This window comes from Gigantopelta aegis, chromosome 12 (assembly GCF_016097555.1).
Source record: "Gigantopelta aegis isolate Gae_Host chromosome 12, Gae_host_genome, whole genome shotgun sequence".
Taxonomy (NCBI): Eukaryota; Metazoa; Mollusca; class Gastropoda; order Neomphalida; family Peltospiridae; genus Gigantopelta; species Gigantopelta aegis.
Genome location: NC_054710.1, coordinates 3,358,367 through 3,380,716, shown reverse-complemented (window position 1 = coordinate 3,380,716; position 22,350 = coordinate 3,358,367). Strand labels below are relative to the sequence as shown.

The 22,350-nt window shown below is 38.2% G+C and overlaps 1 protein-coding gene across 1 annotated transcript in view; it reads left to right on the top strand.

Annotated features, from left to right (window-relative positions):
• The window catches only part of LOC121386951 (toll-like receptor 6), a 54,469-nt gene extending 37,569 nt beyond the window's left edge, over window positions 1–16,900 (top strand). The window contains exon 3 of the mRNA XM_041518008.1: window positions 14,201–16,900. Within this exon, the coding sequence (XP_041373942.1) occupies window positions 14,213–15,976 (1,764 nt within the window). The 5' untranslated portion in view covers window positions 14,201–14,212 and the 3' untranslated portion in view covers window positions 15,977–16,900. The remainder of the gene's footprint in view (window positions 1–14,200) is intronic.
• Window positions 16,901–22,350: the final 5,450 nt, after the last annotated feature.

The window sequence follows — 22,350 nt, the reverse complement described above, 5'->3', positions numbered from 1 at the left end:
GGTACAGTGTTCCCTCGATGCACAGTCGGTTTTGGATCGATCCCCGTCGGTGGCCACATCTCATTCCAGCCAGTGCTCCACAACTGGTGTAACATGCCGTGGTATGTACTATCCTGTTTGTGGGATGGTGCATATAAAAGATCCCTTGCTGCTAATCGAAAAGAATAGCCCATGAAGTGGTGACAGCGGGTTTTCTCTCTCTATATCTGTGTGGTCCTTAACCATATGTCTGACGCCATATAACCATAAATAAAATGTGTTGAGTGCGTCATTAAAATAAAACATTCCTTCCTTCCTTCCTTCCTTCCTTCCTTACTCTCTGGGAAAGCCAGAGCTCGAAATATTAAGTATATACGGTATGTGGGCTGTTGTTATTTTTTTTTTAAGATAGCAGGTCCAAACAAATATGTCCTACTAAGACAAAAGTATGGCCTGCTGGATAAAAGAGACACCACAGGAGATGGAGCTTGGAGCATTATGGTATTAAAATATATCACAAAGAAATGTTTTATTTAACAATGCACTCAACACATTTTATTTACGGTTATAAGGCGTCAGACATATGGTTAAGGACCACACAGATTTTGAGAGGAAACCCGCTGTCACCACTACATGGGCTACTCTTTCCGATTAGCAGCAAGGGATCTGTTATTTGCACTTCCCACAGGCAGGATAGCACAAACCATGGCCTTTGTTGAACAAGTTATGGATCACTGGTCAGTGCAAGTGGTTTACACCTACCCATTGAGCCTTGCGGAGAAAAAACAGTCGACACCTGTGCCCATGACAGGCATGCACTACAACAGCTTGCTCTGAATGTGCATGTAAAACCCATTGACCTGGCCTGACCTAAATGTGGTGCGCTTGCCTCTAAGACTACATGTATTACCAAAACACCCAATGATTAATAAATCAATCTGCTCTAGTGGTGTTGTTAAACTTCAGCGTTTTATCCTTGTTTGCCCCCCCCCCGATCCTCTGCACTCTTCACGTCCACTTTTACCTCCCCTTTCCCTGACATTTTTATCTGCCCTGAACTGCCATATCTCTTGATGGCAAGTTAATATATGGTATGGCAATGAACGATGTCGTAAAATGTTTTACTTGGCTAGTAAAGTTAAGTAAGTGCAGCTTTTTTTGGTTGGTCCAAACTGATTATTATTTATGATTGTGTTAGCTGTTGACAGATTTAAAGTTAAAGTTTGTTTTGTTTAACGACACCACTAAAGCAGATTGATGTATTTATCAAACATTTGGTAATTTTAACACATAATTTTAAGAGAGGAATTTTAAACCTGCTATAGTTTTCCATTAGTAGCAAGAAATCCTTTTAGATATACACCATCCCAAAGACAGAATAGCACATACCATGGCCTTTGATATACCAGTCATGATGCACTGGCTGGGATGAGAGAGAGAGAGACAGACAGACAGACAGACAGACAGACAGACAGATTAATTTACTTCATTTTATTTTAATTTTTAAAATTTATATCACAAACTTTTAGTTTGATTAATTGGAGTTATCTATCCATCCATCAAACCATCCATCCGTCTGTCCGTCCATCCATCCATCCGTCCATCCATCCATCCATCCATCGAACCATCCTTCAAACCATCCATTCATATGTCTGTCCATCCGTCCGTCCGTCCATCCATCCATCCATCCATCCATTGAACCATCCTTCAAACCATCCTTCGAATCATCCATTCGTCTGTCCGTCCGTCCATTCACCCATCCGTCCATCCATCCGTATGTCCGTCTGTCTGTCCGTCCATCCGTCCATCCATACATCCATCCATGTGTAGTAATTAATGAGGATATACAAATATAATTCACACAACTGAAAGTTAAAAATCATTAAAGGAGAACGATTTGAAATGTGTTTATTTGCTATCAAACTCCTCTAAGACAGTAATTGTTTGGTTGATATTTGACTTGCAGGTCAGCAGTAGAACTTGAAACAAATGATGCAACTATAGGATATATACTAAATTAATATAATTCATGTAATTGATGAATTATTTACCAAGATGTAGGTAAAATTCATGTGAACCAACTTGCAATTACCTAGAATTAAAAAATAATTGTTCCTGATAACATTTATATTAATGGAGAACAATTTGAAATGTGTTTATTTGTTATCAACTCCTCTGAGACTAATTGTTCCCGATAACATTTATATTAATGGAGAACAATTTGAAATGTGTTTATTTGTTATCAAACTCCTCTAAGACTAATTGTTCCCGATAACATTTATATTAATGGAGAACAATTTGAAATGTGTTTATTTGTTATCAAACTCCTCTAAGACTAATTGTTCCCGATAACATTTATATTAATGGAGAACAATTTGAAATGTGTTTATTTGTTATCAAACTCCTAAGACTAATTGTTCACGATAACATTTATATTAATGGAGAACAATTTGAAATGTGTTTATTTGTTATCAAACTCCTCTAAGACTATACTTGATTGGTTAATTTGATTTGGAGGTCAACAGTGGTTGAAACAAATGATAAGACTATTGGATATATGTACTGAATTAATACAATTGATGTACATGTAAGTGATAAATTGGTTACCAATTAAGGTAAAAGTCATGTGAACCAACTTGCAATTACCTAAATATTTTTGAAATTGATATTTATATTAACGGAGAAACAGTTGAAATGTGTTTATTTGCTATGAAACTCCTCTAATACGTTAATTGTTTGGTTGATTTGACTCAGAGGTCAACAGTAGAACTTGAAACAAATGTTGATGCTGTCAGAAGGTATGAAGTGAAATCCTGTGTATGCCGAGAGTTAATTCTGTCATTGACAGAGATTCACTTGACAGAGGATCAGTCAACACGGTCCGTACACTCGACACGTTCGGTAAAGCTTTTCCTGGTCACAGGAGCATTTTGACGATTGTCCGTAACTTCCACCATAAACTGAATATCTTTTTCTATTGTGTGTCTTCAGCTTTGTTCGTTTGTTCTTGGGATTGTGTCGATACGTCACGTTTTGTTTTGTCTTGTTGTTAAGCCAGGATGGAGGGGGAAAGTTCATTTCATCAGATATATTTTTTTCGATATATTTTTCTCTTTCATCTCTTCAGTACACCTACACATGGCTAGCTCTAGCACTCACCAAATCTGCCAATTGCAAATTTTAAAAACAATTGGCAGAATAATTTCAAAACACAGACCCTAGTTTTAACCCATAAAAAATGGACACTACGTTTAGCTAATTTACAAACCTGTAAAACAGGAAATATCCTTAAAAATAGACTACAACTTGAATCAGATAACACTTTTATTTCACTGATATTTTATGATATTTCACTAAATGTTATATAATAAAAGACAAAATTTAATATTTAAAACCAAAAGTCTGTTGTCTAAAACCATCCACTTTTAGAAAAACACAATACAAAGTTAAAACTCAACGTTAATACAGACGGTTTTTTCAGTATTGCCAATTAATGTTTAATCCCTCTTCGTGTTGGACCACTAAACACAATTACCGGTACATGAATTTGCCAGTACTTACTCTGGGGTCATGTCCAACAAACATTGTTTTTGTTTGTACATCTGTGGAATGTCATCTCTACATTTCAGGAAAGATGATACAAATGTTGCCAGTTAAAGGGACATTCTCGAGTTTGCTGCATTGTAAGATGTTTACGACTAATAAAATATTTCTACGATTAAACTTACATATTAAAGGGACATTCTCGAGTTTGCTGCATTGTAAGATGTTTCCGACTAATAAAATATTTCTACGATTAAACTTACATATTAAAGGGACATTCTCGAGTTTGCTGCATTGTAAGATGTTTCCGACTAATAAAATATTTCTACGATTAAATTTACATATTAAAGGGACATTCTCGAGTTTGTTGCATTGTAAGATGTTTCCGACTAATAAAATATTTCTACGATTAAACTTACATATTAAAGGGACATTCTCGAGTTTGCTGCATTGTAACATGTTTCCGACTAATAAAATATTTCTACGATTAAACTTACATATTAAAGGGACATTCTCGAGTTTGCTGCATTGTAAGATGTTTCTGTTAAAGGGACATTCCCGAGTTTGCTGCATTGTAAGATGTTTCTGACTAATAAAATATTTCTACGATTAAACTTACATATTAAAGGGACATTCTCAAGTTTTCTGCATTGTAAGATGTTTCCGACTAATAAAATATTCCTACGATTAAATTTACATATTAAAGGGACATTCTCGAGTTTGTTGCATTGTAAGATGTTTCCGACTAATAAAATATTTCTACGATTAAACTTACATATTAAAGGGACATTCTCGAGTTTTCTGCATTGTAAGATGTTTCCGACTAATAAAATTATTCCTACGATTAAATTTACATATTAAAGGGACATTCTCGAGTTTGTTGCATTGTAAGATGTTTCCGACTAATAAAATATTTCTACGATTAAACTTACATATTAAAGGGATATTCTCGAGTTTGCTGCATTGTAACATGTTTCCGACTAATAAAATATTTCTACGATTAAACTTACATATTAAAGGGACATTCTCGAGTTTGCTGCATTGTAAGATGTTTCTGTTAAAGGGACATTCCCGAGTTTGCTGCATTGTAAGATGTTTCCGACTAATAAAATATTCCTACGATTAAATTTACATATTAAAGGGACATTCTCGAGTTTGTTGCATTGTAAGATGTTTCCGACTAATAAAATATTTCTACGATTAAACTTACATATTAAAGGGACATTCTCGAGTTTTCTGCATTGTAAGATGTTTCCGACTAATAAAATATTCCTACGATTAAATTTACATATTAAAGGGACATTCTCGAGTTTGTTGCATTGTAAGATGTTTCCGACTAATAAAATATTTCTACGATTAAACTTACATATTAAAGGGACATTCTCGAGTTTGCTGCATTGTAACATGTTTCCGACTAATAAAATATTTCTACGATTAAACTTACATATTAAAGGGACATTCTCGAGTTTGCTGCATTGTAAGATGTTTCTGTTAAAGGGACATTCCCGAGTTTGCTGCATTGTAAGATGTTTCCGACTAATAAAATATTTCTACGATTAAACTTACATATTAAAGGGACATTCTCGAGTTTTCTGCATTGTAAGATGTTTCCGACTAATAAAATATTCCTACGATTAAATTTACATATTAAAGGGACATTCTCGAGGTTGTTGCATTGTAAGATGTTTCCGACTAATAAAATATTTCTACGATTAAACTTACATATTAAAGGGACATTCTCGAGTTTGCTGCATTGTAAGATGTTTCTGTTAAAGGGAAATTCCCGAGTTTGCTGCATTGTAAGATGTTTCTGACTAATAAAATATTTCTACAATTAAACTTACATATTAAAGGGACATTCTCGAGTTTTCTGCATTGTAAGATGTTTCCGACTAATAAAATATTCCTACGATTAAATTTACATATTAAAGGGACATTCTCGAGTTTGTTGCATTGTAAGATGTTTCCGACTAATAAAATATTTCTACGATTAAACTTACATATTAAAGGGACATTCTCGAGTTTGCTGCATTGTAACATGTTTCCGACTAATAAAATATTTCTACGATTAAACTTACATATTAAAGGGACATTCTCGAGTTTGCTGCATTGTAAGATGTTTCTGTTAAAGGGACATTCCCGAGTTTGCTGCATTGTAAGATGTTTCCGACTAATAAAATATTTCTACGATTAAACTTACATATTAAAGGGACATTCCCGAGTTTGCTGCATTGTAAGATGTTTCCGACTAATAAAATATTTCTACGATTAAACTTACATATTAAAGGGACATTCTCGAGTTTTCTGCATTGTAAGATGTTTCCGACTAATAAAATATTTCTACGATTAAACTTACATATTAAAGGGACATTCCCGAGTTTGCTGCATTGTAAGATGTTTCCGACTAATAAAATATTTCTACGATTAAACTTACATATTAAAGGGACATTCTCGAGTTTGCTGCATTGTAAGATTTTTCCGACTAATAAAATATTTCTACGATTAAACTTACATATTAAAGGGACATTCCCGAGTTTGCTGCATTGTAAGATGTTTCCGACTAATAAAATATTTCTACGATTAAACTTACATATTAAAGGGACATTCCCGAGTTTGCTGCATTGTAAGATGTTTCCGACTAATAAAATATTTCTACGATTAAACTTACATATTAAAGGGACATTCCCGAGTTTGCTGCATTGTAAGATGTTTCCGACTAATAAAATATTTCTACGATTAAACTTACATATTAAAGGGACATTCCCGAGTTTGCTGCATTGTAAGATGTTTCCGACTAATAAAATATTTCTACGATTAAACTTACATATTAAAGGGACATTCTCGAGTTTTCTGCATTGTAAGATGTTTCCGACTAATAAAATATTTCTACGATTAAACTTACATATTAAAGGGACATTCTCGAGTTTGCTGCATTGTAAGATGTTTCCGACTAATAAAATATTTCTACGATTAAACTTACATATTAAAGGGACATTCCCGAGTTTTCTGCATTGTAACATGTTTCCGACTAATAAAATATTTCTACGATTAAACTTACATATTAAAGGGACATTCTCGAGTTTGCTGCATTGTAAGATGTTTTTGACTAATAAAATATTTCCACGATTAAACTTACATATTAAATATATTTTCATGTTTAGAATACCAGTGTCTGTATATTCAGTGTGTTTCTGGTCGTCTTAATAAAAAAATCTTTTTTAGGAAATAAAATGAAATTTAACCTTTTACAAATATTAGAACAATCAGAAACACATTTAATATACAGCCACTAATATTTTATGCAGAAAAATATATTTGATATGTAATTACAGTCGTCAAAATGTCTCTGTTAGTCGATAACATCTTAAAACTTGTAGCAAACTCAGGAATGTCCCTTTAATATTTGATCCTTCCTGGACTGTTAAACATGTAATTACACTTACAAACAAAAACAAGTTGTTGCTTTGACATAACCCCAGCGTACGTAATTAATGGAAGTACGTATAGAGTATGTAATTAATGGAAGTACGTATAGAGTATGTAATTAATGGAAGTACGTACAGAGTACGTAATTAATGGAAGTATGTAATTAATGGAAGGAAGGAATGTTAATTACGGTTATATGGCGTCGGTCATATGGTTAACGACCACACAGATATTGAGAGAGGAAACCCACTGCTGTCATTCAATGAGCTACTCTTTCTGACAGGATAGTGCATACCACAGCCTTTGATATAGCAGTCAGGGTGCACAGGCCCAATGGACCCACCAATGGGGATCGATCCTATACTGACCGTGCATTAGTCAAATGCTTTAGTAGTTTACCACTGGGCTACATCCCACCCAGGGTAAGTGATGGTGATTTTGTGAATGTACATATAATTACAAAAAAAGATGAGACATAGAGAATACTAAACGAGTTCCCGAGTGAGACTGTTTATATTACAATGAGTGTATTTTTAATAGTACATCACGAGCGAAAGTAAGTGATGTATGATTAAAAACACACAAGTTGTAATATAAACGGTCTCACATGGGAAACAGTATAATATTTTATTTATTACACAGCATATCAATAAACAAAAATCGCACAGAATTACTTCCAAAATAACTAACCAAGACATGAAAATGCACAGATTAAAAACCAATAAAATGATGTCATGTTGTGGCCACTTTATTTAGCTATCAGAGGTCATGACCTCTCAAAAGACATACATTGTATTCCACAATGTGAAGAGTTGCTAAATATCACATGGGTATCTCTTCCACTGCAGTGCAATAAAAACGCTCCCAGTTAATACTTAATCTTTGTAGGACTTATTTAACACAGTTACATGCATGGAATCACCATTACTATACACTGGGGTTATGTCAAACAAACACCATTTTTGTTTATACAATGTTCTGTACATGTATATCTATGGAATGTCATCTCTACATTTCAGAAAAGATAAACAAATGTTGCCAGTTAATGTTTAATCCTTCTATGACCGCTAAACACAAATATTTGTGTCAGATCATCATACTTTACTCCAGGGGGGTTATTTCACACTAACACCATCTTTGTTTACACAATATCACATAGATACTACAGAATTTTGATCATCTTCATTTCAGAAAAGATGATATACATGTTGCCAGTTAACACTTAATCTGTATTGTAGCATCATTAAACACAGTTACGTGCACGGAATCACTATTATGTTCTACGATTACAGGATATAAATTTCTCCGCCAATATTTCAAAGAGTGACTTGACTGTAAGCGAACCGATTAGCACACAGCTCCATCTTGTGGTCTTAACAGTATCAGCGTTCTTTAGATCACCGATGCATGGATTCAGAGAGATTAAGTCACAGCCACATACGTTTGATGGTCTTATCCTTGGAGCAAGAAAACCCTTTATTGTCCGTAATCCTAGATACGAGCTCTGGTTGCTGCAGCCTGTGTCTTCATTCATCACCTAAGATCAAGTAGAAATGGTGTTTGTTTTCAAGTAATTAAATAACCTGGTTGTTTTCAGTTTAGGTGCATGTTGATACACATATGTACGTCCGTCTGTCTGTCCGTATGTATGTGCACCTCTTATTATGCTCAGTAAAATTAATGGACGTTTTTTAGCCAGTGTTTGAGGAAGTTATTAACCCTTACTGAAGTCTTGGCTATAGTGGCCTACATATAAAGCTTATGTTGTTAAAGGTGCAGACTCTAGTTTCAGCCCGTAAAAATGGACACTAAGTTTAGTTAAAGGGACATTCCCAAGTTTGCTGCAACTTTTAATATGTTATCGACTAACAGAGCGTTATTAATGATTGTAATTGCATATCAAATATATTTTTATGCATAAAATATTAATGACTGTATATTAAACATGTTTCTGATCGTTCTAATATTTTTACTAGGTTAAATTTAATTTAATTTCCTAAACTATGATTTTTTCGTACGTACGAAATTATTTGAAGACAGAATCCAGTTTGGGCTTCTTACAAATATTATGACGACCAGAAACATATTGAATATACAGACACTGATATTCTAAACAAGAAAATATATTTAATATGTAAGTTTAATCGTAGAGATAGTTTATTAGTCGGAAACATCTTAAAATGCAACAAATTCAGGAATGTCACTTTAATCTACAAACCTGCAACACACATTTGGATCAGGTTATAACATAGAGAAGCTAAAGTCTGTGATGTTTAAACAGGGACATACCGTCTAAAATAACTAGAGCTTGTCTCATTAGCTATTACCTCTTAGACTAACGTGCGTTTTTAGAAACTAGGGTCTGTCCCTTTAATAATTTCCAATCGCTCAGACTGAAAATTCTAACGGATTCGTCGAACCTCATTGAATAACTAACGCTTTCTTACACATTCATTTATTTCAACTTATTTTCGTGCTTGTATCCAATTAAAGTTCAAGCATGCTGTGCTGGGCTGTCTGTCCAGGACAGTGAGTTAGTTAGTTGGTTAGTGAGAGAGAAGAGGGTGTAGTGGCCTTACACCTACTCATTGAGCCCTTAAGAACTCGCTCTGGGTTGGAGCCGGTACCGGGCTGCGAACCGTGTACCTACCAGCCTGTTGTCGGATGGCTTAACCACTATGCCACCGAGGCTAGTAAACCCCCCCCCCCCCCCCCCCCCCCAAAAAAAAACCCACACACCAACAACAACCTTCATTACACACCCATTGGTGAGAACATCAATCTTTATTTATGATACGTGGAGGGACATAGCCCACTGGTGGACCCATCGGTGAGAACATCAATCTTTATTTATGATACGTGGTGGGACATAGTCCACTGGTGGACCCATCGGTGAGAACATCAATCTTTATTTATGATACGTGGAGGGACATAGCCCACTGGTGGACCCATTGGTGAGAACATCAATCTTTATTTATGATACGTGGTGGGACATAGCCCACTGGTGGACCCATCGGTGAGAACATCAATCTTTATTTATGATACGTGGTGGGACATAGCCCACTGGTGGACCCATCGGTGAGAACATCAATCTTTATTTATGATACGTGGAGGGACATAGCCCACTGGTGGTGAGAACATCAATCTTTATTTATGATACGTGGAGGAACATAGCCCACTGGTGGACCCATCGGTGAGAACATCAATCTTTATTTATGATACGTGGTGGGACATAGCCCACTGGTGGACCCATCGGTGAGAACATCAATCTTTATTTATGATACGTGGAGGGACATAGCCCACTGGTGGTGAGAACATCAATCTTTATTTATGATACGTGGAGGGACATAGCCCACTGGTGGTGAGAACATCAATCTTTATTCATGATACGTGGTGGGACATAGCCCACTGGTGGACCCATTGGTGAGAACATCAATCTTTATTTATGATACGTGGAGGGACATAGCCCACTGGTGGTGAGAACATCAATCTTTATTTATGATACGTGGAGGGACATAGCCCACTGGTGGTGAGAACATCAATCTTTATTTATGATACGTGATGGGACATAGCCCACTGGTGGACCCATTGGTGAGAACATCAATCTTTATTTATGATACGTGGAGGGACATAGCCCACTGGTGGACCCATCGGTGAGAACATCAATCTTTATTTATGATACGTGGTGGGACATAGCCCACTGGTGGACCCATCGGTGAGAACATCAATCTTTATTTATGATACGTGGTGAGAACATCAATCTTTATTTATGATACGTGGAGGGACATAGCCCACTGGTGGACCCATCGGTGAGAACATCAATCTTTATTTATGATACGTGGTGGGACATAGTCCACTGGTGAGAACATCAATCTTTATTTATGATACGTGGTGGGACATAGCCCACTGGTGGACCCATGGGTGAGAACATCAATCTTTATTTATGATACGTGGAGGGACATAGCCCACTGGTGGACCCATTGGTGAGAACATCAATCTTTATTTATGATACGTGGTGGGACATAGCCCACTGGTGGACCCATCGGTGAGAACATCAATCTTTATTTATGATACGTGGAGGGACATAGCCCACTGGTGGACCCATCGGTGAGAACATCAATCTTTATTTATGATACGTGGTGGGACATAGCCCACTGGTGGACCCATCGGTGAGAACATCAATCTTTATTTATGATACGTGGAGGGACATAGCCCACTGGTGGACCCATCGGTGAGAACATCAATCTTTATTTATGATACGTGGTGGGACATAGCCCACTGGTGGACCCATAGGTGAGACATCAATCTTTATTTATGATACGTGGAGGGACATAGCCCACTGGTGGTGAGAACATCAATCTTTATTTATGATACGTGGTGGGACATAGCCCACTGGTGGACCCATCGGTGAGAACATCAATCTTTATTTATGATACGTGGTGGGACATAGCCCACTGGTGGACCCATTGGTGAGAACATCAATCTTTATTTATGATACGTGGAGGGACATAGCCCACTGGTGGACCCATCGGTGAGAACATCAATCTTTATTTATGATACGTGGAGGGACATAGCCCACTGGTGGACCCATCGGTGAGAACATCAATCTTTATTTATGATACTTGGTGGGACATAGCCCACTGGTGGACCCATCGGTGAGAACATCAATCTTTATTTATGATACTTGGTGGGACATAGCCCACTGGTGGACCCATCGGTGAGAACATCAATCTTTATTTATGATACATGGAGGGACATAGCCCACTGGTGGACCCATCGGTGAGAACATCAATCTTTATTTATGATACGTGGTGGGACATAGCCCACTGGTGAGAACATCAATCTTTATTTATGATACGTGGTGGGACATAGCCCACTGGTGGACCCATCGGTGAGAACATCAATCTTTATTTATGATACGTGGAGGGACATAGCCCACTGGTGGACCCATCGGTGAGAACATCAATCTTTATTTATGATACGTGGAGGGACATAGCCCACTGGTGGACCCATCGGTGAGAACATCAATCTTTATTTATGATACGTGGAGGGACATAGCCCACTGGTGGACCCATCGGTGAGAACATCAATCTTTATTTATGATACTTGGTGGGACATAGCCCACTGGTGGACCCATCGGTGAGAACATCAATCTTTATTTATGATACTTGGTGGGACATAGCCCACTGGTGGACCCATCGGTGAGAACATCAATCTTTATTTATGATACGTGGAGGGACATAGCCCACTGGTGGACCCATCGGTGAGAACATCAATCTTTATTTATGATACGTGGTGGGACATAGCCCACTGGTGAGAACATCAATCTTTATTTATGATACGTGGTGGGACATAGCCCACTGGTGGACCCATCGGTGAGAACATCAATTTTTATTTATGATACGTGGTGGGACATAGCCCACTGGTGGACCCATAGGTGAGACATCAATCTTTATTTATGATACGTGGAGGGACATAGCCCACTGGTGGTGAGAACATCAATCTTTATTTATGATACGTGGTGGGACATAGCCCACTGGTGGACCCATCGGTGAGAACATCAATCTTTATTTATGATACGTGGTCGGACATAGCCCACTGGTGGTGAGAACATCAATCTTTATTTATGATACGTGGTGGGACATAGTCCACTGGTGGACCCATCGGTGAGAACATCAATCTTTATTTATGATACGTGGTGGGACATAGCCCACTGGTGGACCCATTGGTGAGAACATCAATCTTTATTTATGATACGTGGAGGGACATAGCCCACTGGTGGACCCATCGGTGAGAACATCAATCTTTATTTATGATACGTGGAGGGACATAGCCCACTGGTGGACCCATCGGTGAGAACATCAATCTTTATTTATGATACTTGGTGGGACATAGCCCACTGGTGGACCCATCGGTGAGAACATCAATCTTTATTTATGATACGTGGAGGGACATAGCCCACTGGTGGACCCATCGGTGAGAACATCAATCTTTATTTATGATACGTGGTGGGACATAGCCCACTGGTGAGAACATCAATCTTTATTTATGATACGTGGTGGGACATAGCCCACTGGTGGACCCATCGGTGAGACATCAATCTTTATTTATGATACGTGGAGGGACATAGCCCACTGGTGGACCCATAGGTGAGACATCAATCTTTATTTATGATACGTGGAGGGACATAGCCCACTGGTGGTGAGAACATCAATCTTTATTTATGATACGTGTTGGGACATACCCACTGGTGGACCCATCGGTGAGAACATCAATCTTTATTTATGATACGTGGAGGGACATAGCCCACTGGTGGACCCATCGGTGAGAACATCAATCTTTATTTATGATACGTGGTGGGACATAGCCCACTGGTGGACCCATAGGTGAGAACATCAATCTTTATTTATGATATGTGGTGGGACATAGCCCACTGATGGACCCATTGGGCTATTTCTCATTCCAGCCAGTGCACTACGACTGGTATATCGTAGGCCGTGGTATGTGCTATCCTGTCTGTGGGATAGTGCATATTAAAGATCCCTTGCTACTAATGGAAAAATGTTGCGGGTTTCCTCTCTTAAGACTATATGACAGAATAACCAAATGTTTGACATTCAAATAGCCAATGATTAATAATCAGTGTGCTCTAGTGGTGTCGTTAAACAAAACAAAACTTCTTTGTTTATTTTATTTATTTATGATAACACACACTAATAACTCACGTAGGTGTGATACTGATTTAAAGATATATGATTGGTTACTCTTAGCTGATGATTGACCCAGTTGACACAGCCATACCATCCAGGGAAAAATGCATGATCAAGATTGATGTCCATGTATATAAGTTAACTTGAAACCGATTAATTTATGACACACTGGAAGCTCAAAAGTCATAAATACATTTTATTTGGAAAAACCCCATTTAAATTTACTTAAAACCAGTTTTTTGGATGATATGTAAGAAATAGAAAAATTACTACATGTACATTCATGTCCATTAGACACCATTTATCTTACAACTTGTTGTTTATAACAGTATTGGCCATGAAGTTGTCGTAGGCGAGCTGCAATCACAGTAAGTTTAAAATAAAAAGTATTTAAATTTATTTCTCTCTCCTAAAACTTTCCACGACAGTTTGAAGGGAAGTGGGAGTGATAACTCATATTTTTTCGTGAAGACTGTTTAAAATGCAGAATAATTTTATATATGAAATAGCTTTAAAAAATATAAATATTTTATCTTTTGTAGGAGAAATGGAAGATGCATACAGATGCCCTTGTGTTTACGGTGGAAATCACAGTCCTGCTGCTCGGAATCATGGGAGACATCGCCATGGCAACGTGTCCAGCTGAATGCCAGTGCAACCAAGAGTTCTACGTGTACTGCCAGAATGCGAACGTCGGCGATTCCAGCCTCGGGAAGATCGTCGGAAAGATTTCACGTGACGTAGTTCTTCTAGATCTGAGCGGCAATGCCTTGAAGACCGTGCCCAGCCGCGCGTTCTCTCGCCTGTCCAGACTGAGAGTCCTAGACTTGCAGGCTAACAAAATCAACACAATTTCGAGTTCTGCGTTCGGCGGTCTGGCGAATCTCGTGACGTTGAGGCTGAATAACAACAGCCTGCACTCGACGTCGCAGTCACAGTGGATTGGACTGCGATCGCTGGAATCTCTGTATCTGAGTTCTAATTATATCGATATCATCGAACCTCAGACGTTTCTTCATCTGGCTAACCTAACAAAACTCTATCTGGATCGAAACCACATTGGTGTCGGTGTTAACGGAACCTTTCTTGGTCTACATTCGCTGAAGCTGTTGGATATTTCGCGAAACGTGATTCACAAAATCGACAGTGGATGTTTCTCGGACCTGCGTGAGCTGAGACGACTGCAGGCGTCGTACAATGAGTTAACGAGCTTCGATGGTGCTATCTTCAATGGTCTTGTGAGGCTGAATTATCTCCACTTGGATTACAACAGACTGACAGACATTTCTAACGTGTCCTGGAGCAGGCTGCAGGATCGTTTAAAGACTTTGACCGTTTCTCATAACCGGCTTACGTCCTTACACCTCGATCATTTCTACGGTTTTCGTAATTTGAAAAAACTGAGATTAGGTCACAACAGAATCTCAGTATTCCCCGCCAGTGCTTTGAGCGGGCTGTTCTTGGATGAGTTGTCTCTGACTTCAAACGAAATCTCGCACGTCAACCGTGACATGTTCAGCCAGGTGAAGCGGATCGTCAAGCTGGATCTCAGTGCTAACCGGATATCCTCGATGGGTACCGGTTGTTTCGACAATTTCAAGGACTCTGTGTACGTTGTAAATTTAAATGACAACCAACTCGAGAAGTTGAATCCGGGGATGTTCAGGGGTATGACCGTTCTCAAGATTTTACTCATCGCTAATAACTCCATTCGGACAATCGACAAGGGATCATTACGCGACCTCCTACAATTGGAGGAGTTGTCATTGGTGCATAACAAACTCGTCACCGTGAATACGGACATGCTCAGTGGCTCCTTGCCAAACCGACTGTATCTCAACTGCAATCCGCTGCAGAATTTTGTCGGTTTCACGTTCAGTGCGCTGCAAGATCCCATTCAAGTATTTATGAATTTGACTGTGACATCGGAAACGACTGATAGAGTGATTGTGCGGTGGCCGTACAAAGGTGGATCACAAGTGTACTGGACATTAAGCGTGACCTGCGTTAGAGGAGAAACCTGTCGTACGGATCGCAGAAAGGACATGTATTTACCTCCATACAAACAAGAGTGCTTGGTGACGCGGTTGTCTCCCCAGTCAGTGTATTACATCTGTGTCCGTCCAGTGTTCGTGGAGGAGGTATCTCGGGTGGTGCGTTTGGAGCAGTGTGTTCACGTGTATACAGCGGGCAGAGGAGAAACCAGTCAGAGGCCCATATCGGTGACAAGTCTTTCAACATCAGGGGAACAGTCTACATGTATACCAAGTTTCGTGTTGGTAGTGTTGGTCGTATTGCACACCCTGTCTGTGGTATAAATGTCATATTCTGCCTGTGTTACACTGTTAACCTGAGATGAAAAATCATCTAATAATTTCAAGGACTGATGTCCAGAACTGGGTACATGTACATGTATACGTGTCCAAAATCATGGCTTTTAAGATTAACAAGTGTAAATGTTGAAAAACCTATAAAAAATCCTAGAAAAGAAAGCAATTTTATTTATTTATTTATTTAATACAATTACTCCCTCAAAATTAACTAAATTTAAAAAAAAGAGCAATATTGTTAAATAGTAGACTATCATCATTTTTGTAACAAATTAAAGTTTAAAGTTTTGTTTTGTTTAACAACACCACTAGAGCACATTGATTTATTAATCATCAGCTATTGGACGTCAAACATTTGGTAATTCTGACATATAGCCTTAATGAGAAAAACCAGTACATTTTTGCATTAGTAGCAATAGATCTTTTATGTGCACCATCCCACAGACAGGATAGCACATACCATGGCCTTTGATGTGGTGTACTGGCTGGAATGAGAAATATTGTAACAAGTGTTGTAACACATTAACTGAAAAATGTAGCAGGTTTCCACTAAGACTATATGTATGTGTCAAAATTACCAAATGTTTGACATCCAGTAGCCAATGATTAACAAACTTGTATATGTAAGCAGTTCCAGTTATTTATACCCCAATATTGGTGACATCTTTCTACATAGGGAATGGAATGTGTCAGTCTCTTTTTAGTTTTGTGATGTTGTGTTGCACACCCAGTCTGGTATAGATGTGTTCGAACTTATGTGTGTAATTGTGTACATGTGTTGTATAGGTGTCCAGGGTTTCTGCCAGAGGGTAAAATGGGTATGGCGCCATGCCCAGATTTTTTTGCATTTGTTTTTTTAAAAAGTTAACCTTTTAACAAAATTAATTACTCTTATCATTAATGTATGATTTGCTTAACCCTAACCCTAAACTTAACCCATTTTCTTTCTGGAGGACATTACATTCATACATGTACATCTGTGAAATAAGTGTCATACCCTACATATATGTATACCTATTGTATAAATGTGATATTATACATGTGTGTGTGTGATATAAACCTGTTATATCTTACATATATCTGTGGTAAAACATGCTAATATGTAGTAGGATTATCAAACAGAATAAGAATCTTGCATAATTAATGACCTCAATACAATGTACCAATGTACATCAGGCAAAGCAAAATAAAGTTTGTTTCGATTACCTGACCATCCGAAGAAAAAACTTGCAACCGTAACGTTTTTAAAGAAAATTATTTGGGCTGTTTTTTATAAAATAATTGTACATGTATAACCTTACCAATCATTTCACAACACATCTACATTCTTTTGGGTAGAGGGGGTGGAACGTAGCTCAGTGGTAAAGCACTCGCCTTATGCACGATCGATCTAGGATTAATTTCCATTGGTGAAATATTTTTTATTTAACGACGCACCCAACACATTTTATTTACAGTTATATGGCGTCAGATATGTGGTTAAGGACCACGCATATATTGAGAGAGGAAACTCGCTATCGCCACTTCATGGGCTACTCTTTTCAGTTAGCAGCAAGGAATTGTTTATATGCACCATCCTACAGGCAGGATAGTACATACCATGGCCTTTGTTACACCAGTTGTGGAGCACTGGCTGGAACGAGAAATACCCCAGTGAGCCCACCGGCAGCAATCGATCCTAGATTGATCACGCATCAGGCGAGCGCTGTACCACTGAGCTATGTTCCTCCCCCCAGATAGCCACAAGAGACAATCACATGTCGTGGTTGGAGAGACAAGGACTGGGATGTGGAAGTGGGTAAGAAAAGAAGTAAGAAGATAGAAGGAGATGCCAAATTGGGAAGAAATGAGATAGAATTCAAATTTCGAATCATGTTTAGAACCCACATGAAATAATTTTCATTGTCAGTCGCTAATAGCTTGTGACAACTGAAAATGAATTCACTCGGGACGTAAATATGATATGAAATGGAAGCTCGTTTGATATCCTATAAGTATGTTACATTATGAGATGAGTTGCTGATAATAGGAAACTGTTGTGGTTCTGATAGTAGGTATTCATGATCATAACAGTGCTACATGTATATCATTTTGTGGAGCCAGCCCCTGTTGTGGAGTAAACCCAGTCATGAATGACCTACATGTATTGTACATTATGAAGTCTGAATATCCTGTTGTAGAATGCAGCAGTGAGAGTAAATGTTTACACATGTCATGTAGATACACCCTGAAGTTGTGCAGCACGGTGAATATAAATGTGCTGTTGTGAAATGTATAATTTACCCAGTTTTGTATGTGTAATATTTGAATAAGAGTATCAATGTCCTTTTCATGTACTTGTCCCATATTGTACAGACATATGTGTGTATGTGTATGTGTATGTGTATGTGTATGTGTGTGTGTGTGTGTGTATATATGTGTATGTGTATATATGTGTTAAATGATCTAATATATAATTTAATATACAAAAAAACTATTGATTCTTGGTTTATATCACTTTATGATTGCCATGTATCTCACCCTCACTCTCATTTTTTTCCATCCATCCATCCATCCATCCATCCATCGATTCTACCCTCATCTCTTCCATCCATCCATCCATCCATCCATCGATTCTACCCTCATCTCTTCCATCCATCCATCCATCCATCCTCATCGTCCATTCCATTCCATCCATCCATCATCCTTGTCCATTCCATCCATCCTCCCTCTCATTTGTCCATCTTTCGAAAAAGCTTTTGTTACATAACTTTTGTTAAATTGCCAGACAATAATTGTCTTTGCTGTAAACTTATTCTTTAAAGGGATGATACCTCTGTATTTTCAGCCATTTGGTAACTTGTAGGCAATGGATATGTGTGTAGTCTACTGAAAAGACTTGTCTGTTTTCTTTTATTTGATTTTATTGGAATTAAAACTGATTTAACCTTTACAATGCACATGTGCAATGTTATAAATGTAGATTACAGCATTTAGAACTGAATACCTTATCTGTTCATTTATTTCAACTTATTTTCATGCTTATATCCAATTAACATTCAAGCACACTGTCCTGGGCACACAGCTCAGCTATCTGGGCTGTCTGTCCAGGGGCCTAATTCACAAAGGTCTCTTAGGCTCTCCTAGACAACAAAGCATCCTCTTTGCAAGTCTTTTAGCATTGCACTGCGAGATCGCAAAGTTGCAAGATTTTAGTGAATCAGGCCCCAGGGCAGTGGGTTAGTTGTTAGTTGATTAGTGAGAGAGAAGAGGGTGTAGTGGTCTTACACCTACCCATTGAGTTGTTAAAACTCACTGTGGGTGTGAGCAGGTACCGGGCTGCGAACCCAGTACCTACCAGCCTCATGTCTGATGGCTTAACCACGACATCACCGAGGCTGACAATGCCTTATCATTTAGTATGTGGCCTGTGTACTAAGGTTTAATGAGTTACTTCCCCTTAAAGTAAAGATAAAATTTCAAACTGTAGGTAGGTGGCGAGCTTGTTATTATTATTTTTGTTTTGTTTCAACATTTAATATGATGTCACAAAGTGTGTACTTTTCTTCTAACTACATGTATAAAGTTACCTGTTGCTTTTCTGGTTTAAATACCACATAGGTTACAGGGGCGGCGCAGAGTTAGGCCAGTACAGCCATGGCCGTACCACGTGTGTGTGTGTGTGTGTGTGTGTGTGTGTGTGTGGTTATATTTGTTATATCTGCGAAAATGTCCTTACAAGTCATATGAAAGGCAAATCAGGCAACCACGAGCTATACCACTATTGTTTACCGATACTTCACCGATATCTAGGGGCAGATTACTCATGAGTCTTATTTACATATGACTGCCAGAGTTGGTTCCCTTGAGTGAATACAATAATTCTGTTCTTAATCAGAATTTTAAAAAGATACCAATGATAAGGTAATGTAAAACATGTTTCATTCTAACTTTAGGTATAAATACAATATTTAAAAAATATATTATGCATTGTTTTTCAATTGTATTAAAGGGACAGATCCTAGTTTTTAAACACTAAGGCATATTTTGTTTTACCTAGACACTAACTTCGACCCGTAAAAGTGGACACTAAGTTTGGTTAATTTACAAAGCCGTAACAAATTTGGATACAACAGAGTGAAACAAGAGTCTGTGATGTTGAAATACTGTTAAAATTAGACTAAAACGCGACTCTATAACCGTTACTTCTCAGACGCCAGTGCGTTTTCAAAATATGAAAAATACATTTTGTGATATTAGCAACACCAGGATGACCAGAAACACTTCGGATGTACGAAAATGGATAATCTAAACAATAAAATATATGTAATGTTTGATTTCAATGATCATAAATGGCTCGATAAAGTGAAAAATATGCCTTAGTGTTTAAAAAGTAGGGTCTGTCTCTTTAAATATTAAATTTTATTAATTGACTCAATTTCTAATCATGGTACTGTTATTGATAATACACATATATGTAGTTCGTTTTCTTTATTAGTAATAATTAGCCTTCTTACACATTTCATTTCATTTATACCTGTTTAATATTCAGTTAAGGGTCAAGCACGCTGTCCTGGGCACACACCTCAGCTATCTGGGCGGTCATTACAGGACAGTGTGTTAGTGATTAGTGAGAGAGAGAGAAGTTAGTGTAGGGGTCTTACTCATACCCAAATGATTCATTATAACATACTCTGTGGGTATGAGCCGGTACCGGGATGGGAACCCAGTACCTACCAGCCTTAGGTCCGATGGCTTAACCACTACACCACCAAGGCTACAAGGAATATGTTTTGTAAAAACAAATAGGGCGACATCTGCTATTTTTGTTTCTTCGCAGTAATCTTTTGAAAATGGTTGTAAGAAGGCATGTCATGAACGCATTGAGAGTATATTCTTGTTATTTTGTCGCACTGCCCAGTGCTGTATGTTACTATTGTGTTACACTTGTGTCATATGAGATGAATTGAAAATTCAGATTAATTTATTTTTGTAATGTATAATGTCAGCTCAAAGTTGGACATAAAAAGTGTTTTTTTTGTACTTGTTGTTTCATTTTTGTTATGTTATCCCTAGCCCGAGTACTTTGCCGTTCGAAGAAAATGTTTTATTTAACGACACACATTTTATTTACGGTTATATGGAGTTGGACATGTGGTTAAGGACCACACAATTATTGAGAGAGGAAGCCTGCTGTCGCCACTTCATGGGCTACTCTTCGATTAGCAGCAAGGGTTCTTTTATATGCACCATCCCAAAGACGGCATAGCTGCAAAGCGGCATAGCCCAATCCCAGACTGACCTGGCCATGTCTCGTCACCTGCCGTTTTAGAGCTAGACGGATATATGGACGGTTGTGATAGCAGTCGTAGTCAGAGGTAACTTTATATCGAAAACACGGTTACGCAAAGATTCCAGCTCTAGTACAACAATAACAGCAAGGGATCCTTTATATGCACCATCCCATAGACAGGATAGCACATACCACGGCCTTTGATATACCAGTCCTTGTGCACTGGCTGGAGCGAGAAGTAGCCCAATGGGCCCATTGGCGGGGATCGGTCCCAAACCGACTGCGCATCAAGCGAGCGCTTTACCACAGAAAAAACAATAATATGACAAGGATTTAGCCAGGATGTTTTGGCAGGGTATACCAATGTCTAATAGGATTCGGGAAATTGTCACAACTTAATCATAATTGGGATATGTTTTAAGGCCACTAAATGTTACAATACACCACTGTTAAAGGGGCGGTCCTCAGTTTGCTGTCGGGTGAAATGGGGAGTTTGTAATGTTTTGTTGTCTGGGAAAGATGAGTTGCACATTTGCATCCAGGCTTGAATACGTAAACCACCATTCTGTTCACTTTTTGGTTACGCAAAGTCCTTCAAAGAAAGAAATGTTTTATTTAACGATGCACTCAACACATTTTAATTACGGTTATATGGCGTGAGAGATAAGGTTAAGGACCACACAGATATTGAGAGAGGAAACCCACTGTCGCCACTTCATGGGCTACTCTTTCCGATTAGCAGCAAGGGATCTTTTATATGCACCATCCCACAAAGAGGATAGCACATAGACAGCATTTGATATACCAGTCGTGGTGCACTGGTTTTGACGAGAAATAGCCCAGTGGGCCCACCGATGGGGATCGATCCCAGACCGACCGCGTATCAAGCGAGTGCTGTACCACTGAGCTATGTCCCGCTCCTCCTTCAAAGAAAAAAGTTTGTTTTGTTTAACAACACCACTAGAGCACATTGATTTATTAATCCTTGGCTATTGGATGTCAAACTTTGGGTAATTCTGACTTGTAGTCTTGGAGAGAAAACGTGTTACATGTTTTCAATAGTAGCAAAGGATCTTTTATAAGAACTATC